The sequence below is a fragment of the Mchenga conophoros genome, linkage group LG3 (genome assembly GCF_057382185.1).
Source record: "Mchenga conophoros isolate Kocher_MC1m ecotype Shallow Benthic linkage group LG3, M_conophoros_male_GT1.1, whole genome shotgun sequence".
Lineage (NCBI taxonomy): Eukaryota > Metazoa > Chordata > Actinopteri > Cichliformes > Cichlidae > Mchenga > Mchenga conophoros.
Genome location: NC_140528.1, coordinates 28,388,063 through 28,413,964, shown reverse-complemented (window position 1 = coordinate 28,413,964; position 25,902 = coordinate 28,388,063). Strand labels below are relative to the sequence as shown.

Genomic DNA, 25,902 nt, shown 5'->3' with positions numbered 1-25,902 from the left:
CAGGTTGTCCACTGGGAGCTCCTGGATGATCTCTAAGCTGTGGTTGATGGGTGTGTCCTTTGATAACTGGACGAGACAGAAACAATCGCAGACACAGTTTGTACCAAAGATCATCATCTGGTGTCCCCACGGTGACTTTCACTTACCTCCTCTAAGTACACCAGAACGTGATCCTCCTTTTGCTCAACACGACTCACCAGGAGGCCACGTTTGAGCTGTGAGGAGATGACATCATTTTATTATTATCCTCACAATTATCACATGAGATGCACTCGTTGGTAGAATCTGTCTAATTACTCACACTCTTCAAAGACTCGGGGTCTGGGGAAAATCCAGAGAGCATTTTGATGTCCAGGATCACCATGTTTGTAGTTTCCTCCTTTCCACTGTACCTGTGTTTGAACAGTGTGATTATACTGACCTGTGTGCACACTTGCTTTTCATCTACCAGCAGTTCCTCCACACGGGTAAAGAGCGCTCCTCTCACCTGTCACATACTTACAGTGATTGTATTTGCACAGTGAATTTGGGTCTAGCAGATTCACTGGTGTTGACCTCTAGATGGACTTTCACACTGAGAGTGGTGACATCAGCAGGTGTTGGGATGTTGTAGGTGGCAGAAATCTGGGAAACACACTTGGGTCACGTGTGGAACAGAACTAATCACACCTCAATGCACCCTGCTGTCACTGTTCTACACCATGACACATATTAGCACACATACTTTTATAGTCATACCTATATGTCTATATTCATCTTAATATGAGCATCTCTGTTATATCTACACTCATTTATACGAGTGCTTGATGTTTGTTGTATATTTGCTGCTATGACAACTCAGTTTCCCTCTGGGATTAATAGTTTCCCTGATTCTGATACAGACAGAAAGTTCATTTATTTTTGCTCAGTTCTCCAATTTAGTTTAAAATAGCATTGTACTCTCTACAGTTATTACTGCCAGGTCTAATGTCTTTATTGTGTATGAAAATACATGTGCAAGATGAGCTTTATTACATGTGACAATGCTAATGCTCTCTGAAGTTGTATAAGGAAAAAGAAAAAGAAGAAACCCTTTCTCTGACATCAACCAGGAGCTTCTCACGTGATGCTGTCACTGACCTGCACTGAAGCACATGCAGTGCCCTTCACCTCCAGGCTGTATTTTCCTGACACATCCTGCAGCGCCTCCTCCTGGTAGAGCAGTTTGTTGCCCTGATTTACATCAAACGTCAGCTGACTGCTGGGAGCCTGAACTGTCACTGTGCTCCAACCTTCAGCACTGAACACCAGAGTGGAGTAGAGAGCCAGAGCCTGAAGAGCCACCACCGTGTCCTACAGGATGGATTCATTGTGGTTAACACACACAGCATGTGTCTCCATATTTCATGGGCTTAAGTGGAATAGACATTAAGTTAAAACGGCCTGTGTCACTTTGAGACCCTCTCACAAAAGAGATCCTTAATCTCAAGTTTTCCAAAGTTCACTTCCTGGTTAAATAAACGTTAAACAGGTTAAAATATCTTTAACTGAGAATTATCAAAGTATAGAAATTACAGGTATAAACTCGCAGGTGATCTGTTATTTACAGGCTGTTACGTGTAGTTGGTGTACAGAAGTCTGAGGTAACATTGCTATTCTGTAAAAACAATGAATTTTTAGAATTAAATGTCATATTCTAACTAAAGAATAAAAACTTCTCTGCCTGGCTAAAACAAATCTGTTTTACATATCTGATAGAAAACTGAAAGCTTCAGTATTATTTCTTCTGTCCCTGGTTTTGTCTAAGACTGTACTCAAAGATGAGCTTCATGCTGTTCGGGTGGTGTCGTACCTGAGTGGAGGAGAAGCCTCCGTAATAGTTCTGCTGCCCAGTCAGCCACCTGATAATACCAGAGGCATATCCCAGATCCTCAGCAGTCGGGGAGGCGCTGAGTTTGGCCAACAGCACATAAGAACTGATCTCCACTGACAGGGAGGCTGATGTTTCTGCTGCTGTCTGAGACCAGTAGAGGAAACCTCCTACAAACACAATAACAGTCACAGTGATGCTAATAAAGCCTGAATGATGTCCTGCTAAAGGATGACTCACCTTCCCTCACTGCAACTGTGTCTAAGTGCTGCAGAAGGTGAGCTCGGGTCTCCACGTCTCCTGCCAGAGTGAACACATAGGCCAGCAGAGCTGTAGTGTAGGTGTTGCTCAGGTCACTGAGAGACTCCTTGAGACAAGCCAGGCTCTGGATCATCACAGGATCCTTTAAAAGATCAAAACAAAGAACTTTAATGGACAAACAGAAACCTTCTTTCATTAAACCCAGTGTGAGAAGAATAGGAGGCAGAGTTCCTGATTCAGTCACTCAAAACATCAGCGTGATAATAGAAAACACAGCAATTAGAGGAAAGTACAGATCAAGCAAAGAGTGGAGCAATCTGCTAGTAGAATTTACAATATAAAGAACATATTGAAAAAACACTGTACAGGTTGGGTGGTGATACCAGTCCTTGCTGGTGAGAGTTCAGGTATGTGGATGACACCTGGGTGAAAATCAATTCTCAGGACGTTCCACAATTCACGGATCACATTAACTCGGTGGAACGACACATCAAATTCACCAGGGAGGATATGAAAAGTGTCAGGTTAGTCTTCTTAGACTGTGAGATTTCCATCAGGGATGGAGGACATTTAAAAGCTGATGTGTACCGTAAACCTAAGCTCCAGCCGATCCAGGAGAGAAGGACAACTGCTGCCTAAGTGAAAACCTGTAGTGATCCCGTATGTGTCAGGAGTATCAGAACAGCTGAGGCACATTTTTTTCTAAACACTGTGTCTCTGTGGCTTTTAAACCCCAAAACACGCTGCACCAAAAATTGGTCCACCCCGACACAAACAGAGTAACATAGTGTACGGTGTTAAGTTCCAGGAGGATTGCCAGGATCTGTACATCGGGGAAACCAAACAACCTCTGGCTACAACGCAGAAGAGCCACCTCGTCAGGCCAGGACTCTGCAGTCTATTCACACCTACAGACCAGTGGACACTCTTTCAATGATGAGGATGTAACATCCTGGACAGGGAGGAACGCTGGTTTGAGTGTAGGGTCAAGGAGGCCATTTACGTGAAAAAGGAAAGACCATCTCTGAATCGAGGAGGGGGCCTAAGGGTACATCTTTTGCCATCTTACAATGCTGTGATTGCAGCCATTGCCCAACTCTCTGTGAATGGTACTGATGGCCATTGATCAGTGGTGCTTGATCGGTGGTTGTTGATCAATGGTCATGAGAATTTGCATAATTACGATTAAGGAACTGACCTCCCAGCCCACTGTTCCTTCAGTGGGCTGGTTTCAGTCATTATGCAAATGTCCTGTTTATAAGATTGAAAGCTGCAGTCAGCTGAGACTGAAGAAGTCACCTGGATGAGTGACGAAACGTTTCTCCCACTGAAAACGTCCAGATGAACAGAATCAACTTTTTGGGGTATATGTAATATATATATTAGATTGCAGAGGTGTGGACTCGAGTCACATGACTTGGACTCGAGTCAGACTCGAGTCATTAATTTTATGACTTTAGACTTGACTTGAAAAAATATTCTAAGACTTGTGACTTGACTTGGACTTTTACACCAATGACTTGGGACTTGAATTGGACTTGAACCGCTTTACTTGAAAAGACTTGATATTTTACCCCAAATATAAAATTTAACATGCATATTATATAGAGATTGAAAATGTGACGTCATTCACGGGTAGAACCGCAAAGGATTCTGGGAACTCGTGGCAAGCGGTACTAGCGCACGCAGGCTTTCAATTAAAATCAGTCACACAGCGATAAAAAGAAACACAAAAATGTCAAGAAGCCGTTGTATTATTAACTGCAATAGCCGGTCGCATGACAGCCACGGGAAGCCGACGGGTAAAGAGATCGGTTGTTATCGGATTACGTCGTTGAAGAGAAATTTTTAAGCCATGTTTCCGAAGTAACAAAGACGCGACGGATGGCCTGGATTGCAGCCATTCAAAGACCAATTATAACGTCCCAGAACACTCCAGCTCACAGGTTAGTCTGCTCCAAGCATTTACACGAAGGTCAGTCTGCTGTTGTAGTTAATGCGTCATTTTCATAACATAATTGGTGATATAGGTTACAAGTAAGTCTGGCGCTGAACAGAAATGGTCGCGCTATGCTCCTTTATTTATTGTGCATAAATAGTGAATTGTCCTGACACAATATTGCGTTTCGCTTCTGTTATTATGGTACATTGACAAAAACATATACTTTTATTCACAGGATAAAACAGTTGTTTTGTATCACTAATTGCCCAGTACGATTACAGCATACAGTATTATTGTCACTGCTACATTTCTGTGATGCTACCAGAAATTATTTCCACTACTAATTAATTACCGTTGAGCTCAAAGGTCCTATTAATAAACGGTTAAGGAATGTGTATTCATGACGACGATTTGTGAGACTGGTAAACTTATGATACGTACGATGGTCTTTCGTTCTACACGGTGCATTTCAAGGTCCTGCACCCATCCGTCGGTAAACTGTACCTGGGCTTGTTGCAGTGACCTGAAGTTACTAAACTTCATGAGTGTGTGCACTCACTCCAAGAACCGTATGATTATAAATATGCATATAAATATGCTACGATGAGATAGCTGACTTCATCTAACTAGCAAATGTTGTCCAGGCTACGTTGGTGATACAGTTTTTTTTTAATGTGTATGATATTTTTGTCATGCGATTTTAAAGCCGGTCCTACAAGCGCATCCAAGAATAACATGCAGCTTATCTCAGAACTGTCGGTGAAAATTATTCTTGGAGCTAGGTTTAATTGAGCTGCATTTTAAAGAGGTGCAATTTCACAATTTGTGTATATTTTCTAAGTTCACTATTTTGTCATGTGTTGAGAAAAACACAGATTTTAAAATTACATGGTCTAACATTTACATTTAGCATAACTGCAACATTCTTTTTTTTTTTTTTTTTTTTTTAAAGACTCGAAAGGACTTGAAATTCAAAGTTTCAGACTTGTGACTTGACTCGGACTTTTACACCAGTGACTTGAGACTCGACTCTGACTTGCCTGACATTACTTGAGACTTGACTTGAGACTTGAGGATAAAGACTTGAGACTTACTTGAGACTTGCAAAACAATGACTTGGTCCCACCTCTGTTAGATTGTATATTATATTGTTGGTTTATACACTTTTGTGTATGTATGTATATATGCATACCAGCTCGGACGTCGCCCGGATCAACTATTGGAACAAGAAGGCATTGGTGGGCAAGAGATGAAAATAGGGCGTTGTTGGAATGCTACTATACAAGTAACCCTGGCAGAAGGGGCTACATGAATAGGATGAGGGGCCTATGGAATCTTCGATACCCAGCATCCACATTGACGGTGAAACAACTAATAGCTCAGTGTTCCAACATTCGAAAGAAGGGTATTGCTCTCACAGCTAGAGATTGACGAGGTGCAACACAAATGCTACGGCAAGGGGGAGCCAGGACGACAGGTCAGGGGGGGAGATGTCATCACCTCCACCCGAGATTTGTACCAAGCCCCAAGTGCTATAGTGCGAGAGGAACTGGCCTGAAAGATAGGATCATGGCAAAACGTGAAAACTGGAATCCCCGTAGCTGGTTACCAAGATGTGAAGATCTGCTAGATGATGTAAATGCGATACATACAGCCACGATTATCGAGACTAACAAGCTGATCTACAGTACAGCAGCAGTGATCAGAGAGATGCTTGGCTACAGGTTGAACAGCCACAAGAAGGAGACTAGAGGCTAAGATCAAGGAGGGAGGTTAGCCAACTATCGGAGCTGCAGACAGGTGTGACAAAGACGGTGCCCAAGAAGAAGTATAGCAAGCTGTCCATGGAAACTGCCAAGCAACGACTAACAGCCTTGGCCAGCACCTTGCCATACACTAGTATGGCTCACGTCTACTGGTGGAAGAAGCTGACTGCACTCCATGAGCATCTGGCAGCATAAATGAACCAGCTGTTAGCTGACGAGAGACACCCAGAATGGCTAACTGTAGGGCGGACAGTCCTGAAGGGATCGGTCCCATCCAACTGGCCGGACAGTCTTGAAGGGATCGTCCCATCGGTCCAGTCCAACTACTGACCAATAACCTGCCTCAGTACCACATGGAAGCTCCTGTCAGGCATCATAGTGGCTAAGATGAATAGACACATGTTCCTGTGCCCCACTCATTGGCAAGAATACCAGAGGTGCAAAACACCAGCTACTTGTAACAATCAGCCGAGACTGCCTGGATTGATTACAAGAGGGTCTATGACTTAATGCCCCACAGCTGAATCCTGGAATGCCTAGACCTGTACAAGATCAACAGGACTTTAAGAGCCTTCATCAAGAACTCAATGGGAATGTGGCGTACAACACTAGAGGCCAACTTCAAGCCCATAGCAGAATCACCATCTATCAAGGAGATGCTCTGTCCCTACGGATACTGACTACGGAATAAAGCAGTTGTCAGCCATCTCCTGTACGTGGATGACATCAAGCTGTATGCCAAGAGTGAACGAGACATCGATTCACTGATCCACACCACCAGGATATAAAGCAACGACATTGGAATATTGTTCGGACTGGAGAAATGTAGTCGGATGACAACAAAGAGTCAGAACTGAGGGAATCTAACTACTAGAAGGCAACATTGCAGACATAGAGGACAGCTACAAGTACTTGGAGATCCAACAGGCAAATGGAAACCACAAAGAGGCTGCTGGAAAAGCTGCTACCACCAAGTACCTGCAGAGGATCAGGCAAATCCTGAGGAGTCCGCTGAATGTTAGAACAGGATCCGGCCTATCAAAACCTACGCCCTGCCCGTCATCAGGTACCCTGCTGGGATAATAAGCTGGCAAAAGGAGGAGATACAGGGAGTGCAGAATTATTAGGCAAATGAGTATTTTGTCCACATCATCCTCTTCATGCATGTTGTCTTACTCCAAGCTGTATAGGCTCGAAAGCCTACTACCAATTAAGCATATTAGGTGATGTGCATCTCTGTAATGAGAAGGGGTGTGGTCTAATGACATCAACACCCTATATCAGGTGTGCATAATTATTAGGCAACGTCCTTTCCTTTGGCAAAATGGGTCAAAAGAAGGACTTGACAGGCTCAGAAAAGTCAAAAATAGTGAGATATCTTGCAGAGGGATGCAGCAGTCTCAAAATTGCAAAGCTTCTGAAGCGTGATCATCGAACAATCAAGCGTTTCATTCAAAATAGTCAACAGGGTCGCAAGAAGCGTGTGGAAAAACCAAGGCGCAAAATAACTGCCCATGAACTGAGAAAAGTCAAGCGTGCAGCTGCCAAGATGCCACTTGCCACCAGTTTGGCCATATTTCAGAGCTGCAACATCACTGGAGTGCCCAAAAGCACAAGGTGTGCAATACTCAGAGACATGGCCAAGGTAAGAAAGGCTGAAAGACGACCACCACTGAACAAGACACACAAGCTGAAACGTCAAGACTGGGCCAAGAAATATCTCAAGACTGGTTTTTCTAAGGTTTTATGGACTGATGAAATGAGAGTGAGTCTTGATGGGCCAGATGGATGGGCCCGTGGCTGGATTGGTAAAGGGCAGAGAGCTCCAGTCCGACTCAGACGCCAGCAAGGTGGAGGTGGAGTACTGGTTTGGGCTGGTATCATCAAAGATGAGCTTGTGGGGCCTTTTCGGGTTGAGGATGGAGTCAAGCTCAACTCCCAGTCCTACTGCCAGTTTCTGGAAGACACCTTCTTCAAGCAGTGGTACAGGAAGAAGTCTGCATCCTTCAAGAAAAACATGATTTTCATGCAGGACAATGCTCCATCACACGCGTCCAAGTACTCCACAGCGTGGCTGGCAAGAAAGGGTATAAAAGAAGAAAAACTAATGACATGGCCTCCTTGTTCACCTGATCTGAACCCCATTGAGAACCTGTGGTCCATCATCAAATGTGAGATTTACAAGGAGGGAAAACAGTACACCTCTCTGAACAGTGTCTGGGAGGCTGTGGTTGCTGCTGCACGCAATGTTGATGGTGAACAGATCAAAACACTGACAGAATCCATGGATGGCAGGCTTTTGAGTGTCCTTGCAAAGAAAGGTGGCTATATTGGTCGCTGATTAGTTTTTGTTTTGTTTTTGAATGTCAGAAATGTATATTTGTGAATGTGGAGATGTTATATTGGTTTCACTGGTAAAAATAAATAATTGAAATGGGTATATATTTGTTTTTTGTTAAGTTACCTAATAATTATGCACAGTAATAGTCACCTGCACACACAGATATCCCCCTAAAATAGCTAAAACTAAAAACAAACTAAAAACTACTTCCAAAAACATTCAGCTTTGATATTAATGAGTTTTTTGGGTTCATTGAGAACATGGTTGTTGTTCAATAATAACATTATTCCTCAAAAATACAACTTGCCTAATAATTCTGCACTCCCTGTAGAAGCCACTGACATCAAGACAAAGTTCCTGACCATGCATGGAGGGTTTCACCCCAAGTCCAGCATGCTAAATGGAAGGAAGGAGGCCAGGGTGCTAGACTGCTGGTTAAACCTAACTCCATGGCTGAGCAGCACAAACTCTACTCCTTTTTTTGTTGAATACCTTGCTATTCTTTGACTCTACTCACATGTTGGGATGTATTCATTTCCAAGAAGGCAGCAGTAACGTACGCACTGAGAGTCACTTCATCAGATACACCACCCTGTCAACAGAAGACATCATAGACACTTTATCATCAGTGCACCAACATTCAGGGATATGAAGTCATGAAAATGATTTTCAGCTGCATGTGGTTTTAGTATCATCAATGTCTTCATGCATGTTCAAACATCCAGCTAAAGAGATGGACAGGAAGTTGATTTTGTTCATCTGGACATTGTATTTCCAGTGAGATGGATGTTTCTTCACCTCGGGTTTCCCCAACCTTATAAACAGTTTGTGTAGTCATCTACTAATCAGAAGGTTGGTGGTTTGATTCCCAGCTGCTCCAGCCTGCATGCCAAATATTTGTGGGCAAGATACTAATCCCAAGTTGGTCTCTAGTGCATACTTTGTATTTAGTATAAATATGTGTGAATGCTACATAGAAAGCAGTGCTGGTGTGAATGGAACAAGATGTATGGAAATAATTTCTTAAATAAAATAATAGAATATACTGGTGTGAGCTATTACAGTATGTAGTACAGTGTTTTCCATGTATGCATGACATTATTAATAAAATTTGTTAAATCCAGACTGGAGGCTGTTTCCACAGTCTAACAGCGAAGAACTGCAGGTTACCTTCATTCCGTTGTTGAAGAGTTTCCCAGACTTTTCAAAACAGCCATTTTCTTGTTGTTTATGTTGCAGCCAGGTCTTAGACTCTTCGATCTTTCTGGGATCAATAAAGATGAAAGACTGAGCTTTGGCAAAACTTCTTACCACAAACGCAGTCAGCCTGACAGAAAGAAAACAACACTTACACGTCTTACAACGATGGAAATGTTTGGCTGTGAGGTCACATTAAGAGAAAGAAATACTGATCATTTTGAAAATAAAGTTGAAATTTCAAGATTAAATTTGAAAATGTATTTTGAGACAAAAGCAGAAATGTGGATATCACAGTTGTTTCAGGACAAACTGCCACGGTTGCTTTATCCTCTGAATTAGTGAAATCGTACTTCAGACTCAGTTTTAGTAACAAGTCATTGTAGCAATAAAAACAGTGTGGCAGTAAGTATAAGTACACTGAAAAGCAGAAAGTGGTGCAGAAAGCTGCATGTGGTTAGATTTGTATAAAAGGAAATGGCTGCTAATGTACAGATGCAAGGATACCGATGGTTCCACGCTCGTGGAATAAAGAGGATCTATGCTGTATCACAAGACCACTGATTTATTTCACTACATCTACTCAAGGCATTTTATACAGGGTATAGCAGTCGTTTGAAGCAACAACTGTAATCATTTCAACTGTTTTCTTAGATTTGAATTTGACTTTTTTCACAAAACAGTATTAAGACTTTATTATTGAAATAGTATTTAGACTTTTTCTTAAAGTAAAATAACTTTAAGCTTTAAAATTTGACTTTATTCTAATAATGATCAATAACATTTTTATGTGGCTCTAATACTCCTTCCTACCTACTAAATTACACAGTATTAACCAAAAGGTATTGTTAATGTTGGCTTAGTCAAAGGATTAAATGGAGAATTATTTTAAGTATTAGAGGTAGACATGTTTATGTTATTAATGGGTAGTCAAACTTCAAGAAACGTCTTCTGTTTGGTGGGATATTTAAAAACCAGTGTAACCTCTCTGGTTTGTGACATGTTTGATCAATGATGTTCTCACCAAGTGTTTCCTGGTCCTGTTCCAAATGTGGTGTAAGCACCGTCAGCACTTTTGTAGTTGAGCTGTCTTTGGTATCCTGTAACAACAGGGACACCATGATCGAGACATTGTTGCTATGGTGATGATTGGACTCCATTTGTTTATGGATCTGCATGTGTACATCAAGATTTGGGAAATTCAATGACTCTTGCTGACAGATGAGGAAAATGACACATTTGACCAAAAGCTGTGGCTAATGTTCTGCCTCCTGTCGGCTTGTTTCTTGAACCGTGTGTGTTGAAGTGATTCAAATGATTTCCTTCTTAGAGGAAACAATAAAAACTTGCCACTGGTGAGGAAGTTAGTAGCTTTTTCCATGATGGCTGCAGTGAGCTGCTGTGTGCCTTTCAGGTAGTGGAGGATGTAGATGTTGGGGGCCAGGAGAGCCATGTTCTGCTCCCCACATCCATACGGCATCTGCAGCAATCCATCCAGGTTCTTCAGAGCCCGGCCGAGGATGTCACCTGATCAAAAACACTGATTCACTAAAACTAACAAAACTAGTGTAAAACAACTTTGTATTATTGGGCAGAGATAACCTGAATACTTCAATGTGCAATTTTAAATGATGATTTCATTTGCTGAGCGAAAAAACATCCAAACTGAAAATCAAAGATTGACTGTGATTAACCTATTTTTGAATTTCTTTTGGTCATGGCAACGACGTGTTTCTTCTGGACGTCTTTTAGCCTGCTTCCCTTTGTCAAACAGATTGTACTTGAGTGATTTCTTGATCCAGCAGGTCTGGCCTTAATCAGGCCTGGGTCTGGTTGGTGAAATGAAACTCAGTCTTCCCAGAAATATTTGGAGTCTTGAGATCTATCAGTTTGGACAGGGTTAAAAAACAATTTCTACAGCTTTGGAACGCCAGTGCACCATGTTGGAACCCATTATCCACAAACTGAGAAAACTAGAAAAGATGTGGCCGAAATTACTCCATTAGCACATCGACGACTCACCGAAAAGAACTGAAGGCCTTGCCTTCCTCTGTAAAGGTCAGAGTTTACGATTCAACAATACAAAGGAGACGGGGCAAAAACAGCATTCATGGACAAAACCACTGCTGACCAAGAAGAACACAAAAGCTTATCTCACATTAGCTAAAAAACATCTCCATGCTCCACAAGATATTTGGGAGAATATTATATGGACTGAAGAGAAAAAGTTTTGAGTTTTGTTGCATTTGGCTTAAAAGTGACGCATCATTTCATAGAAAGAACATCATACCAACTGTGTGATGCTCTGGGGCTGTGTGGCGTAGGGTCATCATCACTAAAAACAGCCATAATGCTCGGATCTTATTTTCTACAGTTGACAGGCTAACAAACCCTCCTGTGTCAGTGGCAGCTGAACTTCATTCGACCATGGCCTGCAATGACTTTGCCAAATTCTTCACAGAAAAAATCCATAAGATTAGACAAGCAATTGGTACATCAACAGCAGATCCAGGATATGTACTGTGTCCACCAAAAAACTGTTTAAACACCATGAAACAGTTTGACCCTATTAACTCATTCACTGCCAGCCATTTTCAAACGTATGCTTTCAATTGACGTCTATAGACGTCAATGGCAGTGAATGAGTTAACAGCAAAGACCTGGAGGACATCTTAGGTCAACTGAACTCCTCCTCCTGCTGTTTAGATGTCCTGCCAACAGGTTTTTTCAAAAAGGTCTCAAAGACTTTGGAGTCAGACCTGTTACAGATCGTCAACTTTTCTTTAATACCAGGTGTGTTTCCAGAATCACTAAAAACTGCTGTAATCAAACCTATACTGAAAAAGGACAATCTTGACAAGACACAAATGAAAAACTACAGGCCGATCTCAAATCTCCCATTTTTAAGTAAGATCATTGAAAAAGCAGTTTCTCAACAGCTCAGTTACTTCTTAAAACAGAATAACTGCTACGATGCCTTCCAGTCAGGTTTTAGACAGAACCACAGCACTGAAACCGCTCTGACCAAAGTGTTTAATGACATGTGTCTGAATACAGACAGTGGAAAAATGTCAGTCTTAGTTTTACTGGATCTCACTGCAGCATTTGATACAGTTGACCACAACATATTACTCAAACGACTGGAGAACTGGACAGGTCTTTCAGGAACTGTACTAAACTGGTTCAAGACATACTTAGAAAACAGGAAATACTTTGTATCAATAGGTAACTTCACATCTGAGCAGACAAGCATCACATGTGGAGTTCCCCAAGGTTCCATCTTGGGACCCCTTCTGTTTAACATTTACATGCTCCCACTGGCACAGATTATAAAGAACAACAAAATAAACTATCACAGCTATGCAGATGACACACAAATATATATCACAATGTCACCAGGAGACCGAGGCCCTGTACAGGCTCTTGGTGAATGCATTGAGGAAATTAATGACTGGTTGTGCCACAATTTTCTCCAGCTAAACAAAAACAAAACTGAAGTAATAGTCTTTGGCGCCAAAGAAAAACGATTACAGGTCACCAGAGAACTTCAATCTATACACCTAAAAACCACAAACCAGGCGAGAAATTTGGGTGTAGTGATGGATGCAGACCTAAACTTAGAAAAACACATTAAGACAATAACAAAGTCAGCTTACTATCACCTCAAGAATATATCAAGGATAAAAGATCTGATGTCTCAACAGGACCTGGAAAAACTAGTCCATGCATTCATCTTTAGTAGGCTTGATTACTGTAACAGCATCTTTACAGGTCTACCTAAAACATCAGTCAGACACCTACAGCTCATTCAGAACTCTGCTGCTCGAGTCCTCACTAAGACCAAAAAAGTGGACCACATCAGTCCAGCTCTGAGGTCTTTACACTGGCTGCCTGTCCGTCAGAGGATAGACTTTAAAGTTCTGATGCTGGTCTATAAAGCTCTGAATGGTTTAGGACCAAAATACATCAATGACCTCCTGACCCAGTATGAACCTTCCAGATCCCTCAGGTCATCTGGATCCGGTCTTTTATCAGTTCCCAGAGTCAGAACCAGACACGGAGAAGCTGCATTCAGCTTTTATGCTCCTTATATCTGGAACAAACTCCCAGAAAGCCTCAGATCAGCTGAAACACTCAGTTTATTTAAATCCAGGTTGAAGACTCACCTGTTCTCAGCTGCATTTGAATAAAGCACCAAATCCACACTGTTAAGCTTAAATTTCAAAACTTACATTTTAACTACCGATTTTATCTACTGTTCTGATTTTATCTGTTTTGATTTTATATACTGTTTTGTTTGTTTGTTAATTAGTTTGTTTGTTTGTTTGCTTGTTTTAATCAATTTTAAATCCTGCTTTTTATTTGTTTTTGTTTCTAATGTCTCTGTAAAGCACTTTGAATCACCTTGTTGTTGAATTGTGCTATACAAATAAACTTGCCTTGCCTTGCCTTGGGGTCCAGGGTATAATTGGCCGTTTTTGACTACTTTTGATTTTACCTCTATATCTCACCTTTAAAAACTGTTTATCTTGCCTTGTTTGGTATCGTTACTTTCAGCACAGCTTTAAATATCTGAAATTTGAGTTATTTTTTCCTTTTGGCATACTATACACAGTTGATCTAAATTCAGACAAAAATGTCAAAATCCGAGTAGAAAAAGTTAAATTTTTTACTGTAAAACCCACAAACATGTTTAATGAATCATTTTCATAACTTGAAATGCAAATAGAAAGAATAAAATTATGCACAAGTTTTGCAAACAACAAAGTTATATGGTACTATTTACCTAAAAATGCAGCCCAGGCCTCAGGCGTTTTTTACATAACCATTTAAATCTATTTACAGAACAATCAGTTCTGCATCAAATAAGAAGGAACACAAATGATTTGTGTTCAGTATAAGACAGAGGAGAACAGCACAGGCCTGAACCAGGTCTGACAGCAGGAGGAGCATCAGTCCAGTTTTCCATGTGGGAACAGCGTTTACACTGGACTCTGCCTTTGACGGCGTTTTTGGAGCAAATGTGACATTCAGCAGTATAACTGACACACAATACAAGACAATAACTACACAACACACTAACTACAGCCTCCAAACACGCTAAACGTCACTAATGTGTGACATATGAAAACTCGCTCTCTCTCTCTTTTGCTCGCTTTCCGTCACTACTAAAAATGCCGTTCTCCCTAAATAACCAAGCGTCACATGTTGCCATATCATTTTTTGATTGGCTGACATGGTAAACTCTAACACCAATAGGGAATGGGTGTTTTTTCTTTTTCTTTTTTCACGCGCAAGCAGAGAGTGTTTGCTAGCGCTGTCTGTAGAAAACGACGTTTTTACCTTCTTCCTGCTGTAAACGCCGCTGTTTTGTAAAGAAGAAAACTTTATGTGTATTTTTTATCATAACTTTGGTTTTACGTGGTCCATCGACACAATTCAAGAACTGGTATATAGTCTGAAGTCCGTTACTTTCGACCAACAAAACAACCTGAAGAGCCGGTTGGGAGCTGAAAGTCCTGGCTCTTTTTAATGCGCCGAGCCGAAAGAGCCGGTTCTCCAACAAGAGAAAGAAATCCCCTCACTATCTTGTAGCTGTGTCGTCTTAAATTGGTCATGTGATTTTGACGTGTCGGCGCATACGCCGACCCCAGAGGGTTAAGATGGAAAATGATCCAGGACACCAGAAAGTGGTCGAGTTAAAATCTGGACTTAAATCCTACTGACATGATTCTGCATGACCAGAACGATTGCGCTGGAAAACTCTCTGGTGTGACTGGGCCAAAACTCAGCGTTTCAAACAACACTTATGACTAAAGCTAGACTGCAGTTCTTCCTGCACAGAATGGCACAAACAGCCTTTTTGGGGTCCATTTCTTTTTCACACAAGGCCAGGAAGACGTGGGTCTATCTATAAATGAAATCATCTTTTAAAAGCTGAATACGGTTTTTACTTTTACTTGAACATGACGTCTCTTTTATTTTCTGTTGTTTTCGTAATTTGCCTTTTTAACAAAGCTTTAACCTGCCATATTTTATTTGGCTGAATCAAAATTGAGATGAAATCATGAGGTTTACCCAGGACTGATACAGAAGTGCGGGCAGATCCTTCTATCACATTCTCAGGCAGATGTATCTCTGCTTCCTCCGTCAGCGGGCTTCCTGTGTACAGACACAACAAACGTCCAATCAGGAAGTCACGACTACAACAGAGTTACTGTCCAAAGTCACCAGGTGGCCTGATCTTCAGCACATATCGTTACATTTTGTGAAAGTAAAAGATGAAAATTTGGCACATTTTATGTACACAGTGCACTCCACTGCTAACTTTGAGCATTTAGGTCATTTCTTTATTTAAACTTTGTAACTGATGGAAATCATACCGACCTTTTGGACAAAGAAGCCAGTTGTACGTCTTTGTCGTCTCACTTCCCTCGGCCTGAGGAAAAGTATCTTTAAAATGAGTAACAATTTAAATTTTATGAGTAAAAATGTTTTTCTCGTCTCGTATTTATGACACTGACCTTCACTATGAGAGATTTGGTGACCACGTCGATGCGACCTCTGTCTGGTACGCTCACAACCTCATTATCGCATGACACATGGGACGCTACGGCCTCAGCAGACACAGTCACATTCACAGCCCCTAAAAGCAGCAGCACAGGTCACCTTCTTCGTCTCTCCATTAAAATAAAGGTTACCGAGGTTATTTTACAGATTTTGTAGAAACTAGAAGGAAATGTGTTGGGACAAAAGGAGGCGGTTAACTTTGATCACACTAGATCTAAATCTAGATTTAATGTTGGTTCTAAATCGAAGGTAAGATCAATTACAATTGGAAATTTTACTGCATCAGGCATGAAAAACATGAGCTGAAAAAAACAGTCCAAAATGATGTCAGGGTTGCTGCTGAGTCCTGCTGGAGGCCAAAGTACTGCAAATCATAAGATCCATTTAAGATTAGAGATGGCACGATACCACTTTTTTATGTCCGATACCGATACCGATATCATAAATTTGGATATCTGCCGATACCGATATGAATCCGATATAGTGTTTTTTAATCAACAAAACTGTTTTTTAAAATATCTTGCTGCATTTTGTATAAGTTCATACTCAAGTTTAAAACAACAACTACACTAAAGCTATTCTGTTATACCTGTATACAAAAAAAATATTTCATAGTTCAGCAATACTGATCAATCTAATAAACTTAGACCTACACCATCCTCCCTATTCTGGTATTTTAAAGAGTACTTAGCGTAAATATTAAGCAACCTAACTAATAGGGTTCCAACTCCCAGCAACAACAAAAATAAATAAATAAAAAATAGGGAACCACCCCTCACGCTCCACCTCATGATGCTTAATCGACGTAATCAACCTTAATTTGATGCAGTGTGAAAAAAAATGCACAGAAATCAATTATTTTTCAAGAAATATTAAATAGATTCAACATCTTTCTTCAACAAAATTGCAGACTGCACAGATGGTACCTTCCCAAAGTAAAAAGTACTATAGCTTACTAGGGTATATATTAGACTTAATAGTCACTATATACAGAAGAAGAAGAAAGTGTGTACATTATTGTACTTTATTGAGCCCCGTGGGGAAATTGCTCTCTGCATTTAACCCATTCACTCAGTGAAGCAGTGGGCAGCCATTGGGCGCCCGGGGAGCAGTGTGTAGGGACGGTACCTTGCTCAGGGGTACCTCAGGGTAGCTGTTAAGGGGAATCGAACCCCCGACCTTCCGATCATGGGGCAACCACTCTACCTACTGAGCTATCCCTGCCCTTTGTCCACAGTAATGGACTTCTATTCATTTTACATCAAATTAAAACTTTGGGTGTCAGATAATTATTTATTAAAAGCTAGACATTTTAAATGAGAATAAGAAAGAAAAGTATGTCTTTGTGCCCCCTTTTCCCTGTTCATGCCCTATCGGCCCCCCTGGCTAAACTTTGCTAGATCCGCCCCTGCACAGTTACCAGCGTCAGCTACGTAGAAAAAGATCCTGGTGTAGAAAGTAATATTAAATAAATTCTAACAACAGCTTATCAAGCTTAAATGTTCTGCTGTTGTTCAGCCGCTGGTTTCCTCTTTCTGGTGCAAAGTGGGCCAAAAGCAAACAAGAGAGACGGACTCGCGACAGAAAAGCCGATCAGCTGATCATTTAAGCAGTTTCATGATTGAAGTAGCAGCCGGAGAGCGAGAGGCAGTCGCTTGTTAAGCTTAACGTGGGAATGCTTTACAAACATTCAGAGATGGACTTACACACTTGCTTTACTTCTCTCGGGGATAACTTTGTCGGAGATGAAATGCCGGGTTGCTAGCGAAGCTCCACATGCTATCCAGACCACCGACAGGTCCGGCATGCCACAACTGCTCTATCACGTGATGCATACTGCTCTGACGTGCTAACGTTCTGAGGTGAGTTACGGCGTGTTGCAAGTTTTGCGAGGTGCTTTCGTGATATTTAATGGATCGGATTACATTTTTTATTTTTCTCCGATATCCGATCCAGTAATTTAGGTCAGTATCAGACCGATACCGATACGTAATATCGGATCGGTCCATCTCTATTTAAGATTAAGAAGAAATCATTTGCATGGCAATGCAACTGCAAACAGTCTGTTCTACTGATACTGACCAAGGGAAGCATGCATAATGAATTGAAAGGAAGGTTTCAAAATGACTTGTAATTGGCTAAGACAGCTGCATTAAGTAAAGCATGAGGATGGAGGCAGCTGCTGCCCTCAGACTGGAGGTATAGACGTTCTGCCCCACTCCCTACAACCCCCACGTTTAGCCTTCCAAACACAGGGGTTATATTCTGGATTTGCAGCTGCATTTGACTGTCTACATGTCCTAGCTCTACACTGCACACTCACTGTCGTCTAATGCACACACAGCTTTCTAAATTCCATGAATATAGCTTATTGGGTCTCAGATTCTCTCATTTCATTATGATACCTTATATTTCAGCAGTATTTCTCACATAGTGTTTTTATAATTGCTCTTTATTGTTTTAATCTCCATTTATTCTATTTAGCCATCTTATGTGGATTCTTTTTAAGTCACTTCCTGAGAGTTCACTTCCTGCTTCTGGGTGCTGCACTTGGGTCGTACTCAGCCTGCCACACAGCGGTTTCCTGGCAGTGTGGAGGACCAAAGCCTGATCCTCACCTAAGGCTGTTGGGATCATGGTCCACCTGAGGGTCTTGCGCTCGTTGGCACACAAACAGGATGTGTACAGATCACCAGAGAGAGGCGTGAGGGTGTAATCTGAGGACGGCCCAGGAGTGACAGTAACCTGTACGAGGAACACAGACATGGCTACATTTAAACCTGAGTTCAAATGTGAACACACCTACAGGTGAGCTTGCAGGTGTTGGTGAGCAGGGGCCCTTCAAGAACGGCCTGCATCCTGCATGGATATATTGCCAAAGAAAAGATATTTTCTATTGTATTTTAATAACTATGATATAAATTTTGCTTAGAAAGTCATGTTTTCAGTATGGCTTTCCTTGGCTATGAACAGACATGTATCTAAACACTTTAATCATTCATTACCATGATGCAGCTGGTCAGGTAGTTAAAGACAGTCGCCCTCAGTTCAAAGTGCTCCCCCCGGATGATGGAGTAGGGCATGGTGAGTTCAAGGAAGAAAGGTTGGAAGACTTTCATTTCTTTACGAGGAGCCAAACCAAAACCCTGAGAGGACAAACAGAAAGCCTCCGTCTCCCAGGTGGTGATGGTGTCTGGGACAGTCAGGGACACGCCCCTTTTTCCATCGTCTCTGAAGCAGCAGATACACACAAACATATTCTGTAACATAATCAAACATGTTTTTATGTCTGTAAATTACTTGTATAACAGTGTAGTTACATCCTGCAGTGTGAATGACTTGTATATGTTGCATTGACAAAGTAAAAGAGCTCCACGGTGCTGATGACAGTGAAATAATGTATCCCACAAAACTTTAAATATGACAAAACATCAGCCTGAAGCATCAAAACATGCTCAAGAAAAAACTCACAATTATTCTATTTTCATGTTTTTCATGTGTGCAAAGACACAGCAGAAAGTTCACATGGGTTTCTAAATGTGATCGTATAAACTTTTTAAAATGTAAAATGCACCAGATCTCTTCACAACAGATACTTACCCAACTTCCACCAGATCCCAGATCCACGTCTCAGGGAAGAAAGAGCGAGCTGTCTCTATTGGTGCAGCTTCAGGAGGAAGATGCCCAGCAGATCCCACAACAGGACTACTTAGTCGTATAGAACCATCTCTAAACCGGGGAAGCATACCTAAATAAAAAGAGAAAAATAATTACCAGTTTACTTTTTGGTGAATAAAAAGAAAATTTGTATCAAAAACACAACACAAACAAGTGAAAGATTTACTGTAGGAGACATGATGAGAGCCATCATGGTAGACTTTTCCTTTGAACTTGAGGCATGAAGGCAATCGAAAAAGCAAGTTTGTCGCCATCTTCAGTCCGACTTTCTAGATATTTCAGCAGCACACAAAGATCAGCAAAAACTGGTGCAACAACAAAAACTATTGTATTTACGTTATGTTTGACGGACTCACAGGTATACTTGTATTTTACCTGGAAAACTGCATAGGCGTCATTTTGCTCTTGACTGGGGTACGGCAAAACATATCTTTTTGGTCTCACATTAAGGCAGTCTGTAGCATCATCAACCTCATACGGGATACCTGAGGATTTCTTGAGTGGGAGCAAGTCAAATATCTGAAAAGAAAAGTGCAGATCAGCAAAACCTCCAAACATTTATTGCCTGCCTGGTCACATTTGATCCACATGTGTTTTTTAACTCTTACCTGTAGTACTGGTGCAAATACAAGTACAGATTAGGCTCAAATCAATTGCTACATTATCTAAGAAGAATTCTGAAAAAAATAAATAAATAAAAATGATCAAGTCAGCAGTAAGTGTTCGCAGATGTGAGGTGTTGTAGTTGAAGTATCTGTTTACCAAATCTTACAGAAGTTCTACAATTTTACTATAAACACCACATCGTTCTTAGTGACTTATATGGCTACAGTAAGTGTTCTCCATTTGAAGCTGTCTCTGTAGCTCCTTAAACTCACCAAGTATCACTTTTTCCAGGTTTTTCTGTATGTTTAACATCAACAAATACTCGTGTATTTGAGCAGTTTTGGTGCAAAGTTAAATTCTTCTCAAGTAAAGCAGACAGTGATTGGCAGGTCATACACTTGTTTGCATGGTTGAATTATTTGCTAAAAAAAAAAAAGTCATGATCCTGGATTTATCTCCATGCTGAAATATTAATTTGCTCAAAAGGAATTAATTTTATAAGATTAAAATATTGCTGTCTGCAACCACATGAGCAACAAGCATGGTACTTACTTACTCGCTAGAAAGACTGTCATCACAGACACATGCATTTGTAACCTTGTATTTTTTATACCAGTTTGCTTTAAGACAAACTCAGCATTTGACTGTTTAAAACAGTTCAATGTACGACTGCCCAAAGAATACTTATCAGGACACAAGTACCGGAGCGAAGGCATGAGCTGCTGGTAACTCACGACACTACGGGCTCTGGAAATAAGGGATGTGTCCACCTCACTGGTGTTAATATCAGCAGTTACCTTATCTGCATCCAGAGTCTTCCCAGGCTCCTTGATGAGAACGCTCTTGTCGATGGCGCTCACACCACACAGAGAACGTGGCAGGGCCGTCACCTGCATGTTGGTCTCTTCACCTGGGACGGCTGAAGACGGTGAAAACTCCACTGACACCTGACACACACAAAACACCCGTAGAAGTTTAGTGACTGTGATGAGTCCCCACTCACTGCTGGCTAAATGAGCTGCTTCACTGTGGTGAGTGACAAATCATGAGTCCCATGTGATGGCTGTAGCCCACGTTGGACACTGTATGAACACTGTGTCAGTGTTAGATAGGTAGGACTTGCATCATCATTGAAAAAGTGCTTGTATAAATGGGAGTGAGCGGGTCATGAGGTCATATAAAGAAGCAATTTGAGTCCCCAGGTAGAGTAGAAACAGCTGTGCAACAATCAGTCCATTTACTGATGCTAGAAATCCTCAGGTGATTCAGCCACCTGGAGATGACTTTGATTTGAACGACATGGCATGACTGCAGACACCAAACACACAGCACACCTCTAGAATTACACTCACCTTGTTGCTGAAGCATTTGTCAGTAGAGAAGTCAGCACTGTGGGCAATTACATCCTCACTTGGCAGGACGGCATAAGCCACAACCTGGAACTCTGGAGCCATCTCAGGAGACACTCTGACTTTAAAGGACACCTGGCCCTCATTCACTGAAACACAGGTCCAAACATGCATCCACAGATCAACAAAACAGACCAACGCCAATGCTTGGCTGTGGCATTTGTGGAAATATGGAAATTTTACCCGATCTATCTTGCACTTGAACCCGTGTTTGTCCTTGCATGGTGACTGCTCCTCTGGACAACACCTGGAAGACAGAAATCATTTAAAAACAAGAATGAACTAGCACTGATATCTGTGGACATCAGAGATGGGCAGTGACGTGTAATCTGATTACTTTTTTCAAGTAAAGTAAGGGATTACTATTGCAAAATCGGTAATTAGATTACCGTTACTTTCCCGTAGGAACGCTGCGTTACTGCGTTACTAAAACCGTGATTTTTTGCGAGAATGTCTCACGACAGTGACGTAAGCGAGTGCGACGTTCGTGACAACAGCTGCGTGCAGATCAACAGTGGATCATATATCGAGTGCAGAGAGAGTATGAGCGTGCAGCGTTTAAAGCATGGAAGTACTGACCTTACTTTGAGTTTGATTCCGTAAAAAGTGACAAAAACATTAGTGTCCATCGTGCGTGGGAAGAAAACTTCCTTTTACAGCGAAAAAACCCCTAAACTTCCAAACAAGCACCGAGTAGCTACGACGTAATGGGAAACTCACAGAGAAACTCGCGGATTCTTTAACTGACCGCCGCGGCACACCTGCACCAGGGTAAACCTCCGCCTACCCCGCTCCTGCTTTACAGGTGAAAATAGAGCAACAGGACCGCTGAGTCTTTGACTTTATTTATTTTCTGCTGTGTTTTACTTGCATCTATTTGAAAGACTGAGTGTAAACACAAAAAATATTTTATTTTATGTGCTGGAATGTGCAGAAAATAGGTTTAAATGTTAAACTAATTTCTTCCAGTCAGAGAATGTTGCATATAATTAAATTTTTGCTTGATGCATGAAGTTAAAAGATTAAAAATAATAAAACAAGTTTTAAAAAGAGACTTTTCCATTTGATTACATTTTGTATGATGGATTATGCAGAAAAAGTAGAATTGGGCTGAAAGATCTATCGCTTTATCACCTCTTCAGGTTGTAAATCGTGTTTTTAAAAAGTAACTAAGTAACTAAGTAATTAATTACTTTTTGGGGGAAGCAATCAGTAATTAGTTACTGATTACTTTTTTCAAGTAACTTGACCAACACTGGTGGATATACACTACCAGTTAAAAGTTTTGACACACCTTCTCATTCAGTGTTTTTTTAATTTTTATTTTAATACTTTCTACAATGTAGATGCATACTGAAGCAAAGAAAAGTATATAAATATCTCTAAATATGTTTTATGTTTTAGAGTCCTCAGAGCTGCCCTTTGCTTTACTGGCAGTGAATGGTAATGGTAAATGGACTGGTTCTTATATAGCGCTTTTCTACTCTTTCTGAGCACTCAAAGCCCTGTACACAACTTTGCTGCACAACAGTGCTGCATGGAGATGGAGCGCAAAAAAGGCCAACAAAAATCAATAAAACTGTCACATCAAGGTGCTTTCTATTGTAAGGTAGACCCTACAATAAGATTAATAACAGATATGATTCAATGCAGAGAGGTCTGTTAACACATAGTGAGTGAGAAAGGTGACTGGAAAGGAAAAACTCAATGCATCATGGAAATCCCCCGGCAGCCTACGTCTATTGCAGCATAACTAAGGGAGGATTCAGGGTCACCTGGTCCAGCCCTAACTATATGACAGGACATTGGCCAATCAGATGAAAGGAAGAAAAATACGGTCAAAATTTGTACTTGTAACTTGAAACTTGAGTGCAGAGTTTCTCACGTACACAAATCTTTTTTATGTACACATAAATTCTTTTTACACATACAAATCCTGAGAATCCTAAGATGCACAAAACAAAGGATTAGAAAAATAAAACAGAAAATAACTAAACGTGGAGTCACTAAAAGACGAGACTTGAAAAGTGCAGGGGAAACACAGGGAAAGCATGATTAACTGAGAACAGAAATGACTAAATCTACGAAGGCCTAAGAATATAAATACTTAACAGAGAGAGAAAACTAAGGATATCATGAACAAAGGACCAAACACTGAGGCTAATTACTAAGCTTGTCATGGTGCTGGGTCGTTGACCCAGCGTTTTGTGTTTTATGATTATTTTCCTCTGTTCTAGTTATTCTGTGTCCTCCCCCCTTGTGTCCGGTTCGGGTTCTAGATTTCCTGTTTTGTTCTGAAGGTCTGTGTCTGTCTGTCATTGTGTTCAGCTTGTCTGCTCCGGTCCTCATGTGTGTTGGGTTCAGCTGTTCTTCCCTCCTGTGTGTGATTACCCGATTATCTTGTGTGTGTATATTTAGTGGGTGTCGGTCTGTGTTCGTTGTCGGCTCGTCTGTGTTTCTTGGTATCCTGTTCCTTAGTCTGCGTCTCTCTGCTCTGCTCTCCGTTTCGTTAAGATTTCAGGTTTGCTCTTTAGTTTCTCCCAGTTTAGGTTTCCGTTAGTAATTTCTCACGCTTCGTTGCCTGTTTCTGCCACTGCCACCTTGTAAATAAACGTCACTCGTATCATCAGTCACTGCTGCATTTTGGGTCCTCCTTTCATTCCACAACACGACTGGTGCCAGCCGTGACAGTACGAGCCGACCAAACATGGACCCAGCAGCAACCGCACCTTCCCAGGAGTTTCGGGAGGAATTGATTGACTCCATTTCGAGGTTGGTTATGTCATGGTCGGACGGTCCTTCTCGGGGCGACCTGCCTGTGTGTGTATGTGTGTGCTTCTCTCTCCTCCTCCACCCAGTGGCTGATACACCTGCACCTAATTTGCCACCCAGCTGTCACTGATCATCCTTCGTTGTGGACTGAGGTATTTAACTGTGTGTCCGGATGGCAGCCGACGCTGGATTGTACTGGAAGCTCGGTAGTAAAGAGTGTTTGTTACTTGTAACATAGCCTTAGCCGGCTACCCTGTCTCACCTGTTGTTGTCACTCGTTTGTAGGAGGAAGTGATACGGAGCAGAAGGTTGGAGAGAAGGAGCCCGCTGGATTAAGCTCTCGGAGGAGAAACACACTCGGATAATCACTTGGGAGACTCACCTGCACACCACTGGGAATTTGGAGATGATCACCGTTGAATTTTTGTACTTCGCTTTGTGTTTTGAGACTGTTTTTGAGCACTGTAAATAAATGCACTGTTTGCTTCGCATCCAGAGCTCCGCGACTGAGTCCGTATTTCCCCATTACCCGTGACAGGTTAACCTGTGGCTTGAACGTGAGGGAGAGGAATTTCACCGCGCTGTAGAAGCCAGGCTACAGCAGCTAATTTCTACTCACCCCTGGCTACTGGACTCTCTTCACCCGCTCGCACAGGACTTCATTCTAAAAGAACTGCACCTTCACCCTCCAGCCGCTACCGCTTCCCGACCCAGCCCGGTGGTGAATGTTTTGCACTGCCCGCCGGGGAATCTGCGGCCCGGCCCGCCGGATGTAGAATTACCCGGCCGGTCGGAGCTGTCTCCGAGAAGGAAGCGACATTCACACTGCCGACGCCCATTGCCACAGCCGGGCCCCGAGAGTTCTGTGTTGCCGGCTGTGGTGAGTAGAAAAGACACTCTTTCTGTTTCGCCAGACCTTGTGACTGTTTATACCGGGGCTGTGTTTTTTGAGTTAGCATCCCAGCCAGTAGCTCAGTTAGCTGCCCAGCCAGTAGCTCAGTTAGCAGCCCAGCCGTCACCTCCACCCCATTCAGCTTCACTACCCATAGCTCAGTTACAGTCACAGCCAGACTTACTACAAACTATGTTACAGCCCATAGCCCAGTCAGTAGCTCAGTTGGTAGAAGACTCATCAGCCTTATCATCAGCTCAGCCACCTATTCAGCCATCATCTTCACCTACTCCTCCTGTACAACAAGCTAAGTCAATCCAACCCGAAAAGAACAATTTTCTTTTTTTTTTTTTAAATTCATATTTTTATTAAGGTTTCAAAAGCAGGCATTCACAGTATGTACATCATGTAAGCATTCTTCATACTTAGGTTATCTGCCTTAAATACTGAAATAGTATTTTAATTTACATCCAAGTCATAAGGGAAGAATACAACGATAAAAGTAATTGAAACCATCACATAATCCGAAAATCAAAAAGCAAAAAACAAAACTAACAAACCTAAGAAAGAGAAAAAAAACAAACAAAAAAAAAGAAACAAAAAAACAAAAACAAAAACA

At 41.6% G+C, this 25,902-nt stretch overlaps 1 protein-coding gene across 1 annotated transcript in view; it reads right to left on the bottom strand.

The window, feature by feature from the left end:
- Positions 1-25,902, bottom strand: part of LOC146577984 (alpha-2-macroglobulin-like) — a 40,745-nt gene that overhangs the window by 383 nt on the left and 14,460 nt on the right. The window contains exons 13-34 of the mRNA XM_085256130.1: positions 21,803-21,866; positions 21,563-21,708; positions 21,008-21,157; positions 19,980-20,123; positions 19,771-19,873; positions 19,527-19,674; positions 18,932-19,157; positions 18,545-18,671; positions 15,881-16,002; positions 15,744-15,795; positions 15,435-15,518; positions 10,707-10,883; positions 10,381-10,456; positions 9,330-9,486; positions 8,677-8,751; positions 2,090-2,252; positions 1,832-2,019; positions 1,120-1,332; positions 503-624; positions 302-392; positions 147-215; positions 1-66 (exon numbers count right to left, since the gene is read on the bottom strand). The exon at positions 1-66 is cut by the window's left edge and continues 40 nt beyond it. Of these exons, the coding sequence (XP_085112256.1) occupies positions 1-66; positions 147-215; positions 302-392; positions 503-624; positions 1,120-1,332; positions 1,832-2,019; positions 2,090-2,252; positions 8,677-8,751; positions 9,330-9,486; positions 10,381-10,456; positions 10,707-10,883; positions 15,435-15,518; positions 15,744-15,795; positions 15,881-16,002; positions 18,545-18,671; positions 18,932-19,157; positions 19,527-19,674; positions 19,771-19,873; positions 19,980-20,123; positions 21,008-21,157; positions 21,563-21,708; positions 21,803-21,866 (2,763 nt within the window). The remainder of the gene's footprint in view (positions 67-146; positions 216-301; positions 393-502; positions 625-1,119; positions 1,333-1,831; positions 2,020-2,089; positions 2,253-8,676; positions 8,752-9,329; positions 9,487-10,380; positions 10,457-10,706; positions 10,884-15,434; positions 15,519-15,743; positions 15,796-15,880; positions 16,003-18,544; positions 18,672-18,931; positions 19,158-19,526; positions 19,675-19,770; positions 19,874-19,979; positions 20,124-21,007; positions 21,158-21,562; positions 21,709-21,802; positions 21,867-25,902) is intronic.